The sequence below is a fragment of the Pygocentrus nattereri genome, chromosome 17 (assembly GCF_015220715.1).
Source record: "Pygocentrus nattereri isolate fPygNat1 chromosome 17, fPygNat1.pri, whole genome shotgun sequence".
NCBI classification, from domain to species: domain Eukaryota; kingdom Metazoa; phylum Chordata; class Actinopteri; order Characiformes; family Serrasalmidae; genus Pygocentrus; species Pygocentrus nattereri.
In genome coordinates, this window is record NC_051227.1 from 33,338,067 (window position 1) to 33,353,626 (window position 15,560).

At 38.6% G+C, this 15,560-nt stretch overlaps 1 protein-coding gene across 2 annotated transcripts; it reads right to left on the bottom strand.

The window, feature by feature from the left end:
* Positions 1–103: 103 nt before the first annotated feature.
* klc3 (kinesin light chain 3) lies at positions 104–12,413 on the bottom strand. 2 transcript variants are annotated; one of them, XM_017694826.2, is made up of 13 exons: positions 12,181–12,413; positions 7,246–7,474; positions 6,078–6,308; positions 5,592–5,667; positions 4,672–4,897; positions 4,484–4,571; positions 4,281–4,382; positions 2,901–3,074; positions 2,588–2,687; positions 1,629–1,678; positions 1,420–1,550; positions 1,167–1,233; positions 104–959 (listed from the first exon to the last, which is right to left on the bottom strand). In XM_017694826.2, the coding sequence occupies exons 2-13, from the start codon at positions 7,453–7,455 to the stop codon at positions 873–875; spliced, it is 1,542 nt and encodes a 513-aa protein (XP_017550315.1). In that variant the 5' UTR covers positions 7,456–7,474; positions 12,181–12,413; the 3' UTR covers positions 104–872. The 2 variants fall into 2 exon arrangements, with proteins under 2 accessions (XP_017550315.1, XP_017550314.1); XM_017694825.2 differs by having other exon boundaries at positions 12,168–12,413.
* Between the last annotated feature and the right edge of the window lie 3,147 nt (positions 12,414–15,560).

Consider the following 15,560-nt stretch of genomic DNA (forward strand, 5'->3'; position numbering starts at 1 on the left):
AATACAAGGGGCATGTTCCTCTCTAGAGGGCGCAAAACTACACTCTTCATTGGGTTTGGATTTAGGTAGGTGAACTGCGAGGCTTTCAATCCACTCTGTAGGCTACATGGAAAGACAGACAGCAGTTTTATTTGGTTCTTCAGTGTTTCTGTACTGAGTCTGTACATTTAAACAATGTCAAATAGATTCAACTGTAGACCATCTACCGTAAAACCTATCTTGTTGTTTAGGTACAGTTAGGCTGACAGAAAGCTAGCTTAAAGTAGCCTTACATTACACATTACATTTAGGTGTTTTTCTAGATCTTTCTGGCATTTCACACACATGATACAAAATCACATCCTGCCTTTCAGGATAAGTAGAGTAAAACAAAATTCAATAAACTACACTATTATCACCAAATTAAATTAAAATCTATGTATGAAATTGAAAAATCAAGTCCCTTCTTTCACAGGCACAAGTAGAGAGCTACATTTTCATTTTTAAAATAACATAGATAACAAACATTTGTCATTGCATATAGAAATATAGAAACTAGTGCAATAGTGTCCTCTCCGTTCTAACCTGTAACATTAAGTGCAAAAGAAATTTCAGATCCTAGCGGGCTGTAATAAGTTAAGATTTTATAGTGCAACGGTCCTTTAAGATCAGAAAGAGACAACTAGCTCCAGAGCAGTGAGGTACTAGTGTGCTCCATTAGCTCTAAAAAGGGAGATCTGTGTGAAAAGTTCCCTTAAATTTCCGCAGTTCAAGCTGGTCCACAAAAAAAGGATGTGTGCTGCTTCATTCCTTTAAAATGGTCCATATGAGGACCAGGTACACAGGAGTAGGTACACAGTGCAGGAAAGTGCAGGGAAAACTAGTAGGCAAGGTTAACCTTCTCCACTTAAAGAGCTGCGTCGGGCCAGACTCTGCGTGCTGGAGCTGAGAGTGCGACTGTCTGTCAGCCTGTTGAGATTCTGGAAGGAAAAAAAGCGTTTAGGAAAATTTGAAGTCACGATGCCTGTTGTCTCAGGCTGTCAATAAAAGACATACGTACAACAGGTGACTTGGTACATACATTATATCTCTAAATAATAATCCAAAGAAAGCAAACAGCAAAGACTATCATCTTTTTTATAGTAGAAGAAAGTGAAAGCCCCAAAAGCAGAAAGCTCCATTCTTACCTTTGCAGTCTCTTGACTCTCCCTCACTCCCACATTTAACACATTGAGGGAATTTGCCCTTTTCATTCTGTTGCAAAGAAAACATCATGAGCTGGCAAAATAGACTGCTTTGTCCAGACTTGGGCTACTTCCTCCAGAGAGAACAGGGCTACTTTCCTCCTCATCCCTCCCTCAGTGTCCCACCCTTAAAATATTCACATAGGGAACACACAGCATATGTTAAAAAAGATCAGCTAACGGGAGATGCAATTACCCAGGAGCACGAGGGGCTGTTTCTGGTGTTCCGACCCCTTTCAGCTTCCTAACCAGCTTCTCACTGCTCCGCCTTATGGACTCCCGAAGCTTTGTGAAAGACCCACTGCGCTTGAGACTACCAAGACTGTCCTAGAGCCACAGAAAGAAGACATGGTTTAACTCCTGCTCTCTAGAAAAGCTGCAGAAACTACATTGTGTTTAACATACTTGTCTAGAGCTCCCCTCGTCGGTATGTACCCAAACTGGACGTCCATCCCCTGAAAGTCAGCAAGAGAGTGAGAGTGAAGGAAGGCCAGGACAATGAATAGAGCTGATGTGATACAAACAATTCATTTTGGTAAAATGTGTGGTGTTCAGGTCTGTGGGACCCACTTTAAAAGTTAACAAAAAATAAATAATTGCAATTTTTTATTATTTCAACCCCAGACTCCTTAGTGTTTGCTCATTTTCTGTAAAGAACAAGTAAAATAACACATTTTCAGTGACTTCACACTGCACACCCAACTACACATTTATATTACACATGTGGTGTTGGGCTGAACCTGTGGGGAATAAAAGTGTGAAGGTGCTGTGCTCCTTCACTCTGTTCTCCTCCTACATGGCCTGCTGTTAGTGTGTGTCTGTGTGTAAGTCTTTGTAAAGGTGTTCATGTGTGTGATGCTGGACAGCATGGACACACTGCTGGCTGGCTACAGCTTGTGATATTTTAAACATCTGGTACGTTTACAATAATGCAGTGGATCCACCAGACTCACTCAGTAATAAAAACTTGAACACCACACAGGGGTTAAAACACAATAACAAACAATTTTATAAACAGGAATAACAATGTTATTGAGTTTTATTTTATTTTTCTGTTATATTGTGTATTGTGTATAACTATTGAATAACTGAATTTTACATGTGAATTGCTATAAATATTTTTGCAAAAACCCTCAAATGTGATAATTAATCAGACATAGGAAGGACTACTGATAACTGGCAACAAACAACAATAAATGAATATATATCATGTATTAAGTGACATACAGGTTAGTACATGTTTCTCTTTGGTATTACTGATTATGACTAAATGAAAAGACAATCTGTTTTGTATTTAACAAGTTTTAATTTGAAAACTAATAGTTTTGCTGTGTTGGGATCTTAAACAGCTGATGGAAATTTACCTTCCACTGATCCAAACTCCTTCTCATGAGCACGAGTCAAGATCTCTTTATACAGAGCTTCAGCTTGTCTGTACTTGCCCTGCTTGAGGTAGCAAGAGGCCTGTTAATCAAACACACAGCATATTCTGTAAACACCTACCGCACATCCTTCTCACAGACACCCTCCCCAACCTCCACAGCCTACTGAACAGGATTCATAACCCATTCATACATGAAAGAAATGCAGCCCTTGCCTTTGTAGTTCAAAATCATGCATGTGACCCTCAAATAAAATACCATAACAAGAAAGCACAAGGTCATCTCAAACCCTCACCAGGTTATTTTTGGTTTTGGCCACATTGGCGTCATCTGGACCCAGCCGACTCTGGTAAATGTGCAGCGCTCTCTCATAGTATTCTTCCACCTCTTGATATTTGCCCTGGTTCTGGCACAGCAGAGCCAGGTTATTGAGCTGCTTGGCCACATCAGGGTGGTCAGTCCCCAGCACCTGCAGAAAAAGGGGCAGGGATTATCTTTGGGTTGTGCTGAATAAAATTGTATATATATATATATATATATATATATATATATATATATATATATATATATATATATATATATATATATTTTTTTTATACAAATGAGAACTCTTTAAAAACAAACAACGTGAAGGAATACAGACAATAAAGCAATACGCAATGGCGTTTTACATTTAAAAACAACACACTTTAGTGAATGTTTTTATAGGGCTGTCAAATGATTAAAATAATCACAATTAACTATTTTTGTGTGGGTCAACAGGAATTACTTGCATGTGTCTTATGTGCCCACATTACCCTTTATTATAGCTGCATGAGTGGACAAAATGAACTTCCTCAGACTATATTTATTACTTTCATTAATTCAGTTACATTATTTTCATTATGTTTTGTGAAAGTCAGTTACCACTTCCTCTACAGAGAGCACACTTCTACACACTTTAATGCACAATTACTGTTTTTTTTTGTTGAATTTAACATAATAGGAAAAATAAATATGAAATGTGGCCTGTACAAATGTTCATGTAATGTTTATGTTCAACTCAAATAATCTCTGCATTAAACAAATTCTACATTAAAATGTGCAATGAAATTTAAGTTTATTCTCTGTTGAGGATGTGTTAACTTTTCACTTACGTTTTAACTTAGAAAATCAATCTAACAGGGGGTTCAAGCTTTTGCATACATCTGTGTCATATATATAGCCAATGGCTCCATCTCCTCTGTGATTGTAGGCTCTTGCTCTCATACTGATTCGTTACATCTTGTTTTTTGATTCGAGTGGAACTGGAGCTTTCCACTTTGCTGTTGCTTTTGTTAATTTGTTAAATTAACTGTTAATTTATCATTGGTTCCTGAGCACTGCTGAGCACTGTCTACTGAATTACTGATACTGCCACATCACCCTTGTGTTTTGCTTGTAAATGACACCTCAGACTACGTACTTCATAGATAAACAAATTCATGGCATGTCAGTAGCTGGAAATAACTTTGATTTTGTAATGAGAGACATCAATAGAAGTTGCCATTTAAAAGCTGTTTGAGTGACAGGAACACAGTCATGAAAGCAATAAACAGCGCGTAAACAGCTAGGCTTTAGTGTGGAATCCAGATGGTGTGAAGAGTCAAATCAAGACAATGCATTAACATTATTATTATCATGCTGTCTACCGTACCTTTTCCCTGATCTCCAGTGCTCTCTTGCAAAGGGGCTCTGCCTCTTTATATTTCCCTCTTTTGCCATAGAGTACAGCCAGGTTATTTAGAGTAGCTGCCACCTGTACAAATGTACATTAAGACAAATACAACTCTGATGCTGCCATTCATATTTTCTAAAAACACTCATTAAATACAGTGTGATGAACAGAAAAACACATACTGCAGGGTGGTCCATGCCAAGTGTCTTCTCACGTATTGCAAGCGCATCATTCAGGAGGCTGGCAGCTTCTTTGTATTTGTTCTGGTCCCTGTGTAGAGTAAAAATAACACAAATCCAATATTAAATGGAGTAACGGATGAAATAAGAGTAAAGTCTAGGCACTGAAGACAATTCAGTCTTTTAACTACCTGTATACTAGCGCCAAGATGTTGAGCATGGTGGCTACGTCTGGGTGGCTGTGTCCAGAAGATTTTTCCAGGTCCTCCAGAGCTTGCTTGCAGAGAGGCACAGCCACCTCATAGCGGCCCTGAGAGGCATACTGGATCACCAGGTTGTGGAGTGTTCTTAGCCTGGCAGGGATCTCATAGCCTCCCTGCTGGGCTGCAGCGACACCACTTCTGTGGGGCTGAGACACTGTGAAAACAAAACGGCCAATGTTACTGAGAAAATGTAATGAAGCTGCTTCAAAACATTTCAGGGGCAAAAGAAATCCAAGAATAAAAATTTAAGTGTATACCTTGTTAATACTATTACAGATACATTCAAAAAGTTTTACAATGTTTTCAGAAAGTTGTTCATCCACAGGTCTGTCATGCAACACTGAATACAACGTGCTTTGTCCTGCACACAAGAACGCCATGTGCATGTTGTGCACCAGCTATGTTCAGCTCTAAAAGTGTAGTCATGGCGTAACACTGACAACAACATTTAAATGAACTCATCCTCCATTTCGGAGGGATGTGAGCTGGAATCATTTGACAATCAAGGGCCAATCACAGGATGACAACGTTTTTATACCTATCCAACCATGAAGAGTATTTTCAAAAACATGTACTTATGTACATGGTGGAAAGTGCCTTTTCAGAGAGGATGAGGATTCTGACCTTCAGTACAGAGTAGGGCAGCACAATATATAATTTGTTAATAATTTCTGCAATATTGGTAACATTAAATACTTTTGGCCAAAAACATGTCCCATTCCTGAATCACTTATAAATTTGAATATATTCCGAGGTGTACTGTAATTGCAATATATTACAATATAATCACAATATTGTATTATTGTGCAGTCTTAGTACAGAGAACGCAGATTCTGAGAAAAACTTGCTTTGTGTTTGCTCTTCTTCATCAGTAGGAAAGAGATCATCAAGGGACTCCTTGGTTGAGGAATTGTCTTTGTCCTCCTGTTCAAAATACAGAAAATGACCATCCTGTGTTCTTACACAAATCTTCAGACAATCAAACAAACTTTATTCCATTCTATTCAATTCCCAGCTGGACAAACGCAAACAAACAAACGTTTGACTAATGTGCTATACCCATGTTCGTTGTACGATTCTAAAATGTTCTGGTTCGTTTTTTTAAGCTCTTCTTCTGAACATTCTAAAAACAACTACAAACATTAGAATGTATCCGTTTGTCCAGTTGCTATTCTCTGGCCTTAAACCATAAACTAGAAACAATTAACACCTATAACCCAAAAGAACGCCCATTCAAAACCATTTAAACACTATAATGTCTCAGTGTAATTGAGAATACTGGGCTTTTCCCATCATGGTATGTTTATGTTGGGCATTTCAGTACTAATGCTCACCACTGGTGGCTCATCCTGGTCGTACTTGCGGATACTGCTCATAAACTGTAGGTGTTTATTTTGCTCCTCCAGTGTAACCACTTCCTGTTCTCTCTCCTGCAGCTTCTGCTGGGCCGCAGACAGCTCGTCCCGCAGCCACTGGTTCTCCTGGCAAAGCCGCCGCACCTGAGCACGTAGCTTCTGCTTCTCCGCCTCCAGTGAGCCCAGGTGTGCTGACAGAGCCATCATCATCTGGGTTTAGGAGGCAACAGAAAATAAGGTCTTTTTCCTTAAAGTAATGGTTTGAAATTTGCTTCTTTAATTTTGGACTGGAGCTACGAGACCTATCTAGCTAACAGGTAAAGGAAGCTTATATTCACCAATTAGCATCATGTCAACAACATGCCTAAATCATCTCAAATTTGAGTTGTTATCTCAAACGAATGCTTATATTGTTTCTGACACCACAATAAATTGTTAGCCTGATATTTGTCTGCATTTTGACCCATTTTTATAGAACAAAGCAAGTCGTGCTTAAGGATATCTGTTTGTGGCAACTTAACAACTAAGTTTAAAGCAAATGCGTGACAATGTAGGCACACAGTTTGCACGATGGTAATTGGTGGCTATAAGCTTCCATTCATGTTTAGACTGTTCATACATTAAACTGGGCCTTAAGTATGGAAAATCCAGCATGCTAGTGACACCTCAGAACAACATAAACAAGTCCTTTTAAGCCTACTTAATAAGAAAACATGGTTTGAGGCATGTAGATTTCATGATGCTAATTGGTGAGCATATCGCTGCTTTCAGAAGAAAACCTTGTATCTCCAAAATGGTAACTTTACAGGAGAAGGAAAAACCTTCTCTACTGTCAATGTAAGACGATGGAACCAGACTTTTTTCCAACGCAGTTTGGCCCGTTTGTTTTGATCCATTCATCATGAAATTTACACACAATGTAAAGGGCAACAGGCATTTTCACATTATGTGAAAAACAGCAAAAATGGAGATAAGAGGTTTTCTTCCGACAGCAACAATGTGCTATCTTTACTTGTTAGCTACATTAGCTCCAGTGAAAAACTAAAGAAGCAAGTTTTGGATACCAAACATGTATTGGCTGATCTACAACATCTGTGGAACAATTCTTTTAGTGTGTTTTTCTTTTTTAATTTCTCATGAAACTCACCTGTGCCTCACCCAGGCCCAGCTCGATCTTCTCCAGAGACTGTAAGACGATGCCAGTCTTCTCCTGCTCCAAGCTGCCACTCTCGCTCGCCGGCCGGCTCTGTAACTGTTCCTGCAGGCTGTCCAGCAGCGTGCGATTCTCTGCCCGCAGAGCATCCAGCCCAGCGATCACCTGCCGAGTGATGCATAGTATCTCCTCTGCCGACAGCATGACTCCTACAGCCCTCAGCCTTGCAAAGTAAACAGATTTTTACCACTCACTGCTTCACATCAAACTATAAGAACCCACTACTGTTGCAAAGTTTGTAATTACTATTTATACTTATTATATTAATAATTACTGTTATTTTAAACAGTAAAAAGCTGCACAGTATAGACTGAAGTAGGCCTGAATGATTTGGGGAAATATCTGATTGCAATTTTTTCAAATCAATATTAATCTTTTTTTTTCCCCAGTCCAACACTGTGACTTTTAGGAATTTTTCAGACCAATATCATGGAGCTCCAGCATATCCACTTTTTTGGCTTTGGGGCTTGAATGTTGGCAGTTACTGCCAAGTAGATGTGGTTGTATTTAGGCCTGTCACAATTATTGCATAACCACATGATCAGTATTATTTGGGCCGTTTGTAATTATTTTATCTGACGACAACTATTTACCACAGTTGTTAGCTTTTACAATCATATCACAATCACATTATAACAAGCATAACTTGAACTGGGTGTGTTTTCATTCATTGAGTAAAATATATATAAATAAAAGAAAGCAGAAAACACACTTAAGTCCTATACAAACAACTTCTGACTGTTGCTATAAGACCATTAGATTGCAGCGGAGAGTAGTATTTGCTTATTTGAGCTTGACGTGTTTTTGTCATCAGTTGGGAGCTACTAAAAGTATTGACTGTTGGCTGAATCAACCAGCTTGGCCAGGTCAGTCTTTAATAGCTGCATTCAATAAGCAAAAAAGACCAATTGTTAATTACAATTATATTTATGAAACTCAACTGTCACCTAAATTTCATGACAGTGACAGGCACAGTTGTACACATGTACAAGCAACATTTTCCCATATAATGCTTATGAGAACATTGTAGATAATGATGGTTAAGTGCAGCTCTTAAATATGAAAACTGCATTCTTTCAATTTGCCATTTTTATATAAAAATGATCTTTTAGCCCTAGACTGAAGAATTATCAGGTAGACACCAAAAGGTATTTTAAGATGTTTTATACTTTTTATATGTGTTTTGGGAACATAAAAGTCTATAATATACAGTGACCGTCTACATATAGTGAACTGGTAAGTTACCTGTTTTAAGACAATCGTTCCTCTTGTAAAGCACATTCTGGACGTTTATTTTAATTATAACTTCATCCTCAACATTATGCAAAATATCATGGAATTCTTTTGTAAATTTTGTAAATGTATGTTTAACATGTACAACCCTGTTTCCCGAAAGGTTTGCACACTGCAAAGTGTAAAAAAATAAAAAATAAATAAGGGAATGCAATAATGTGCAAATTTAAACCCTATATTTAAATGAAAATAGTACAAAGACAACATATTAAATGTTGAAACTGAGAAACTATTGTTTTTTTTTGTTTTTTTTTTAAATATATGCCCATTTTGAATTTGATACCAATAACACGTTCCAAAAAAGTTGGACTATTAAAATTTATTACTGTGTTGCATCACATCTTCTTTTAACAACACTCTGTAAGGAACTGAAGAGACCAATTGCTGTAGTTGTGGAGTTTTTCCCTATTTTTGCTTGATATTTGATTTTGCCTGCTCAACAGTTCAGGGTCCCCTTTGTCATATTTTTCATTTCATAATGCGGCAAATGTTTTCAGCAGTGACAGGTCTGGACTGCAGTCAGGCCAATTTAGCACCCAAACTCCTTTACTATGAAGTCATGCTGTTGTAATACATGCAGAATGTGGTTTGGCCTTGTCTTGCTGAAATAACAAGGCCTTCCCTGAAAAAGGCATTGTATGGTGTCATACATTTCTCCAAATCCTGAATATATCCTTTAACATTAATGGTGCCTTCACAGAGGAGCAAGTCACCCATTCCATTAGCAATAATGCACGCCTATACCATCAGGATACATCGGAAGGTGCCTCGCCTCCGGGAGGACAGTGTCCATCATTTCCACAAATAATTTAAAATTTTGATTTGTCGGACCACAAGATGCTTTTCCACTTCACCTCAGTCCATTTTTAATGAGCTTGGGCCCAGAGACGGTCCAAATAAAACCTCTTCCATGGTGTCTGCTGTTGGCCCTGCCCTGATGGGATGATTGACAGGTTCTTAAAACTGTAAAAAAAGGAAAATGCAATCTGGTGGAATGCATTTTAACTACACTTTGACACAGAATGAGTGAAGTATGTGAGGAGAGATGCTTCCCTTTCTAGCATGGTGTTTTCTTTGATAATGCAATTTCAAAATTATGCAAATTAATTTACATTTTAATCATCATTATTGCATAATAAAGCATGAATATGCAGTTCTAGAAATACATTTAACTTGAAATAAAGTTACTTATAAAGCTTATAAATCTGTGTGTAAATGAAATGTCAGTGCTAGTGGACCAAATGGCAAATGTGAATGGAAATACAATTTTCATTCTGAGCCCAAACTTTCATGTATGAATGAAAATTTAAATTCAAACTTTTGCCATTTTGCATGCTACATTTTTCATTTTAATTTTGATGCTGATATGCTTCCATACTTTTGTTGCCCCCGTCCCAACTTTTTTGAAAAGTGTTGCTGGCATCAAATTCAAAATGTACAAACATATACTTTTCAAAAAACAAAAACATTTTTCACTTTCATCTTTTGCTATGTTGTCCTTGTATTGTTTTCAATTAAATATAGGGTTTTATGCACATTATTGAATATTGTTTTTATTTACAGTTTACAAGTTGTATCTTGGTTGTATATTCCTGAAAAAAGAAAACCTTTAAATGTTAGCGTATTCATTTAATAGTAGGTACTGAAGAGTTGATGGAACAAGTCTTAAAAGTAAATGAGGCATAATAAGACTATAGATTAAGGGTTTAAGCTTTAAGGTGTTATGTGATGTATGATCTAATGCCACAGGGAGGACTGTGGCAGACTGACTGCTGATACATCGTAATGGTGTTGAGAAAGGAAAGCACAGGTAAAAGCTGACACTGAAAGTACAACAGTCCTAATCTCTTAACCACAACATAATGAATGTGCACTGCAGTCTGCAACAAGATACATACAGAATGCAAAGCCAGCCCTCATGGAAATACAGAATTCAATAACAAGTATGTAAGGCTAGGGAACCTAGCTACACTAGAATAACAGTACATTTTAAAATAAATTTTAAATAAATTTGAAATAAATGATTTTTTTTTGTTTACATTTTTTGATTAAAAGTGTAATTGACAAATAAAGATTCTCAACATTTTGTGATGCAATGAAGAATAATAAAAATGAAAAAGCCTTATATCTTAAAAATGAGTTGGCAGTTCAGTCATCTATGAAGAACACAAGACACTTATTCAGTGCTGAATGAAAGACAATATGAAAAGAAGAGTTTCTGCCAAGTTCTTCGTAACCCAACAAAGAGCAGACCAGCAACAGCTGATGTTTTACTAAAATGCCGAGTGACAGAAGCCTACTAGACAAAAGGACTAAAGTATGGGTTAATGACCAATAAGGCTTTGTGAAGATGGTACATTGCAGGTTCCTTTTTTTGCATTTTATGAGTGATCACTTGACCCAGACTCAGCTTAAACATTCTTTTCTACTCTCTGCTATTAGAGAATAAACAAACCAATGCATTCTTCTGATAATGTTTTAGATCCTGATTCACTTGCCAAAAAACTTCTACAAACCATTAAAGATGCATATTCAAGCTCAAAAAGGACAGATTTTAGTACATAAAACCGCACAAATGTAATAAATGGACCTCAGGGGAAGCTAAAGGATTCTACAGTTTTGTAAACACACGTGACAGTGCATTGAGCCAGTGTTTCATGGTGTTGTTCAGGTGTTTTGATGCAATTCTTTAAAGCTCATGTTTAATGTCTCAACAAAACCCTGCATACGCACCTGCCTTTTCCTAAAATAGTGTTTCTGGAACCAACGTTCTGAGAACTTTCACCCTTTAAATCACAGGCTTCTTCCATCCAAGGCTTAACAGTCAGTAACTACATGGACTACAGTGCAAACTGGCTGTCGCGCTTCACAGAAGCACGGAATAAAATGTGGGCCTTTTCAGTCACAGCAGCCATATTAAAAAGTTAAACTTCAAACAAAACAAAACACGGCCTGGACAGACACAACAGAGATACGAATACATTAATTATCTAATTAATAGTCGTAATTGGTGTGTAATAAACTAGTGAATAGTATAATAGTATAATAGAATAAACTCGTCTCATCGGGTCTCCATGTTTACATTTGAACACTTCAAATGCTAAAATACCTAAAATACACGGGTAAGGCGTGTATGAAGACATCAGTCATCTTTGCTCTGCCTACAAACGATAGCCATAAGACCCTCTCCTGACCTGTGGGAGGTCAAATGACCATCGCTCAGTGCAGCGGTTTAAAATCACCCACTTCAATAAAACTATAGAGACAAAAAGCAGAGTAAACCTGCCGGCCATAACAACGGCTAAATCGAAAGGCACGGCCACCCAGCGCTGGTTCAGACGGGAACAGCAGGGGAACAGTCACCTAAAGCCAGATTAAAGGCGCTCTGATAATAACAAACGCTCGGACTCGCTGCTCCCTCCGAGCCTGACACAGTGAGCCGAGCGACGGACACGAGCCACAGACTCACTACAGCCCACAGACACACCGCAGAGAGACAACGTGAAAGACCGCAACCTGTAGGCGCAGCTCGTGTTCACAGAGCGAGGTGGATATCGAGTTACCTGCCAAACACACCGAGGTAGTGATGGCGACGAGTCCCGAGAGAAAACCGGACAACGCGGCGCTCAAACCGAACTACAGCTCGAGCTCTCCGGCTCAGACCTCACATCTCCACCTCCGGCAGGCGTGTCGGGGACGAAACGCTGTAGGTATGCTGGTGCAAACAGGTGTGGTCATCATTCACCTGCTCCTGCCCCTCTCCCTACTACTCACTCACTCTGTCTCTCTCCCTCACCTGATCTGGTCCTGACCAGCATGCACAGCGCCGTGATGGACGAGTGTAGAAGCTCCGCCCACTCCACACCTTCAACACACATCGACTCTATTTCACAGTGGATTCATATTATATATATATATATATATATATATATATATATATATATATATATATATATATAAAATAAGAATCTAATATTAAAAAAATAAATAAATATTTATTACTTAAAATCTAATTTAATGCTCAATATGACTGACCTTTTACAGCTTTCATTAATATTTTAACAACTGTTTATTAAAAACTATAAACATTCAGTAAAGCTGTCTGAGTTCTATGAATTACTTTACTGTAATTCACTACTAAACAAGGCAACTTTTGATATTACTGACTCCCTATATGGAAAGGAAACACATGCAAAGTATATTTCTCAAATGTATCTTACACAAAACATGTCCATGTTTTTTTTTCCCCTTGTGGGTTAATTGTAGTGAGCTTTTATTATTAATTACAATCTCTACATAATAGAACGTTTTGCATATAGCTGACTGCATTTGAATGAGTTATTTACATTAAAAAAAATCAAAATATGTTAACACCATATAAAATAGGATTTGAGACTTTGTGCACTGTAATAAATCCTTTAGAGTTTTGTCAGTTTCTGATTTCTATTTCATTCAGAGACGTTATCTTAGATTTCCTTGTCTCATTTATGTCACTCTAGTTAATCACATTGTTCTGAGCTGTGTTCGATTACATACTTTTACAGTTAAAACAACAAGAGTAGTTTTAACAAAAGAGCTGCTAGAATGTGTGTAGTGAACTAAATGGGTAATCTCATTTTCTCGTTATCTGTGAGAGGTGTTTTATTTTTCTGCCATAAATGCAGAGGCCTACATTTCCACTTTCTGTTTCTGTCTGTCACTGCTAACAGTCTGGCGACAGAACAAAGTGGGCTGTGTGTTTTGCTATGTGTTGGTAGACGACGAGGGAGGAGCCTTTCAAGTGACGTCTCTCTGGCACATTTTCAACAAAGCGGCTTAGGAAGGGCAGGGAGGGGTGAGGTTTCTCTGGATGAGTAAAATAAGTGGCATTAGTCTGGCCCTGTCACACTTGCTTAGCTTGACAAGCCGCAGCTACACCAGTCAGGACACATGGCTGCTAACATCAACACTGATGTTTTTACAGGCATGCAAGCGAAGATTTGCAGCTTACACTTGGCTGTAAGAGCTTAAATTTTGCTGAGCATTTTGTAGTTTGACAAAAGCCCTCAGGGGTCAGGAGTGAGAAGATAGAGAGAGAGAGAGAGAGAGAGAGGGAGAGAGCGGGAGAGAGCGGGAGAGAGAGAGAGAGAGAGAGAGAGGGAGAGAGAGGGAGAGAGAGAGAGAGAGAGAGAGAGAGGGAGAGAGGGAGAGAGGGAGAGAGAGAGAGAGAGAGAGAGAGAGAGAGAGAGAGAGAGAGAGAGAGAGAGGAGGGGGGCGGCTGGGGGGTCTTTTCCAGAGAATAAGAAGAGTGAATAGTGCATGTTGAAGGGTTTGGCTGCACTGAAGCTCTGTGTAGGTGTGAGTGCTCAGAGGGAGAAGGTGATGGCAGAGCAACAACTGTGGCCAGGCAGATATATGAGGCAGGGCTGATTGATGGTTCAGCTGCTAGGCAGGGGGCTGTGGGAGGCAGACTCATGCCATATAAGGCAGCCTGGCTGGGGGACGGACCAGCACAGCTCCAGAGGGGGCAAAACGGCACGTCTCACAAAAGCGAGTCAGAGTTAAAAGAGCCACCAGCTCTCTTCCACATTCAGATGCGGCCTACAACAATACACATAAAATACAATCCACAGCGAAGGATCGCTCCATTTCTGAAATGGCAATTCTGCAGCCAGTAGTGAAAATGGCACAGTGGTTAAACAATCAAGGATTAAACACAATTGTTTGGATTGTTTTATCAGTTGAATTTTTGCTTTCATGTTAGATTTTACTACGGTACTTTGCAAAAGTCAGAGACTACCCTTAATTTATTTAAATGTCAGTTACAAACAGTCATTAAATACAAGTTATCCATTTTAGGCAATATTTCTGAGGAGTTCAACTCTACAACAGCTTCCAAAACTATTTTTTTCAATGGAGAAAATAGGACTCCTATGTCCTAGATAGACCACCAAAACTGTCTCCATCAGATAAACAGTATTTAAAGCTTTCATCTCTGAGAAAGAAGAAAAGCTTCATTCTTACTTCAGATCTGAAACAGTCCACAGGTGTTTCTGTTGATCCTTACACTGTGAGAAGACAACAACACTATGGGTATGGAAGGATGTGTAGCTGTCAAGAAGCTCTTACTGAGAAAAAAATAAGGACAAAAAGAAAAACATTTGCAAATCAAGCACAGAAGCTGCTGCTGTTTCAGAACAATGAGTCCACACCACAATGTCAATGAATGTGTTTGGGATTCATCAATTATGAAAAAAAGAAACTTCAAAGACTGAACTTGGGAGCCGTGGAAAAATACTTATGCAGATTTCTTTAGAAAACATAAGGCAAGTTACATATTGTTAAATACTGAATACTGACTTTTTTGTGATGCTGAAAAATGAGTAAGTTGTACCGAATGGGTGTTTTGACTGGAAATGAAATAAGTGAACTTTTGCAGAGTACTGAACAATTCCTTTGTACATTTTAATTCTCTTGTGTATGTTTCTTTAAAAAGTTGACTAGACTTTTGTAAAAGAGAAAAGAAGAGCATAAACTGGGGTGACAAATTGCCAGTGGGCTTAAGTGCATTGAGAGCACACCAGCTTTTCTTGTTTAGGTGATGTTACGTCTAACACACTTCAGTATTACATTTCATGTGGGAGAAGAGAGAATAGCTTTGGGAAGAGGCATTATTTTCCATAGTGCACTGGAGGCAATGAGGCCTATGTGTGAGTAGATGGGAGGAGGGAGAGGTGCTAAGCATGCAGAATGCAATCAATGCATCTGCGTCAAGCCTCTCTGTACCAGGTGACTGCAAACACACAGCTGTTAGTGTACATGGTGGCCGCCTTCGCCAGAGATCGAGTGAGTGTACAGAGTGTATGCGCTGAATGTGTGGCCCATAACATGACTGTACAGTCTGTTTGCAGCACATGTAATCAGAGGCATATACACAAGGGAAACATATGTGACACCTTAGCGCCTATAAATATGAT

Coding starts and splice junctions, on each gene's coding strand:
- klc3 (XM_017694826.2), bottom strand. CDS start 7,455: ATGCTGTCGGCAGAGGAGATACTATGCATCACTCGGCAGGTGATCGCT. Junction 1,679..2,587: donor GGAGTTTGGATCAGTGGAAG/GTAAATTTCCAT, acceptor GCTGACTTTCAG/GGGATGGACGTCCAGTTTGG. Junction 1,234..1,419: donor ACAGCCCCTCGTGCTCCTGG/GTAATTGCATCT, acceptor TCTTTGCAACAG/AATGAAAAGGGCAAATTCCC.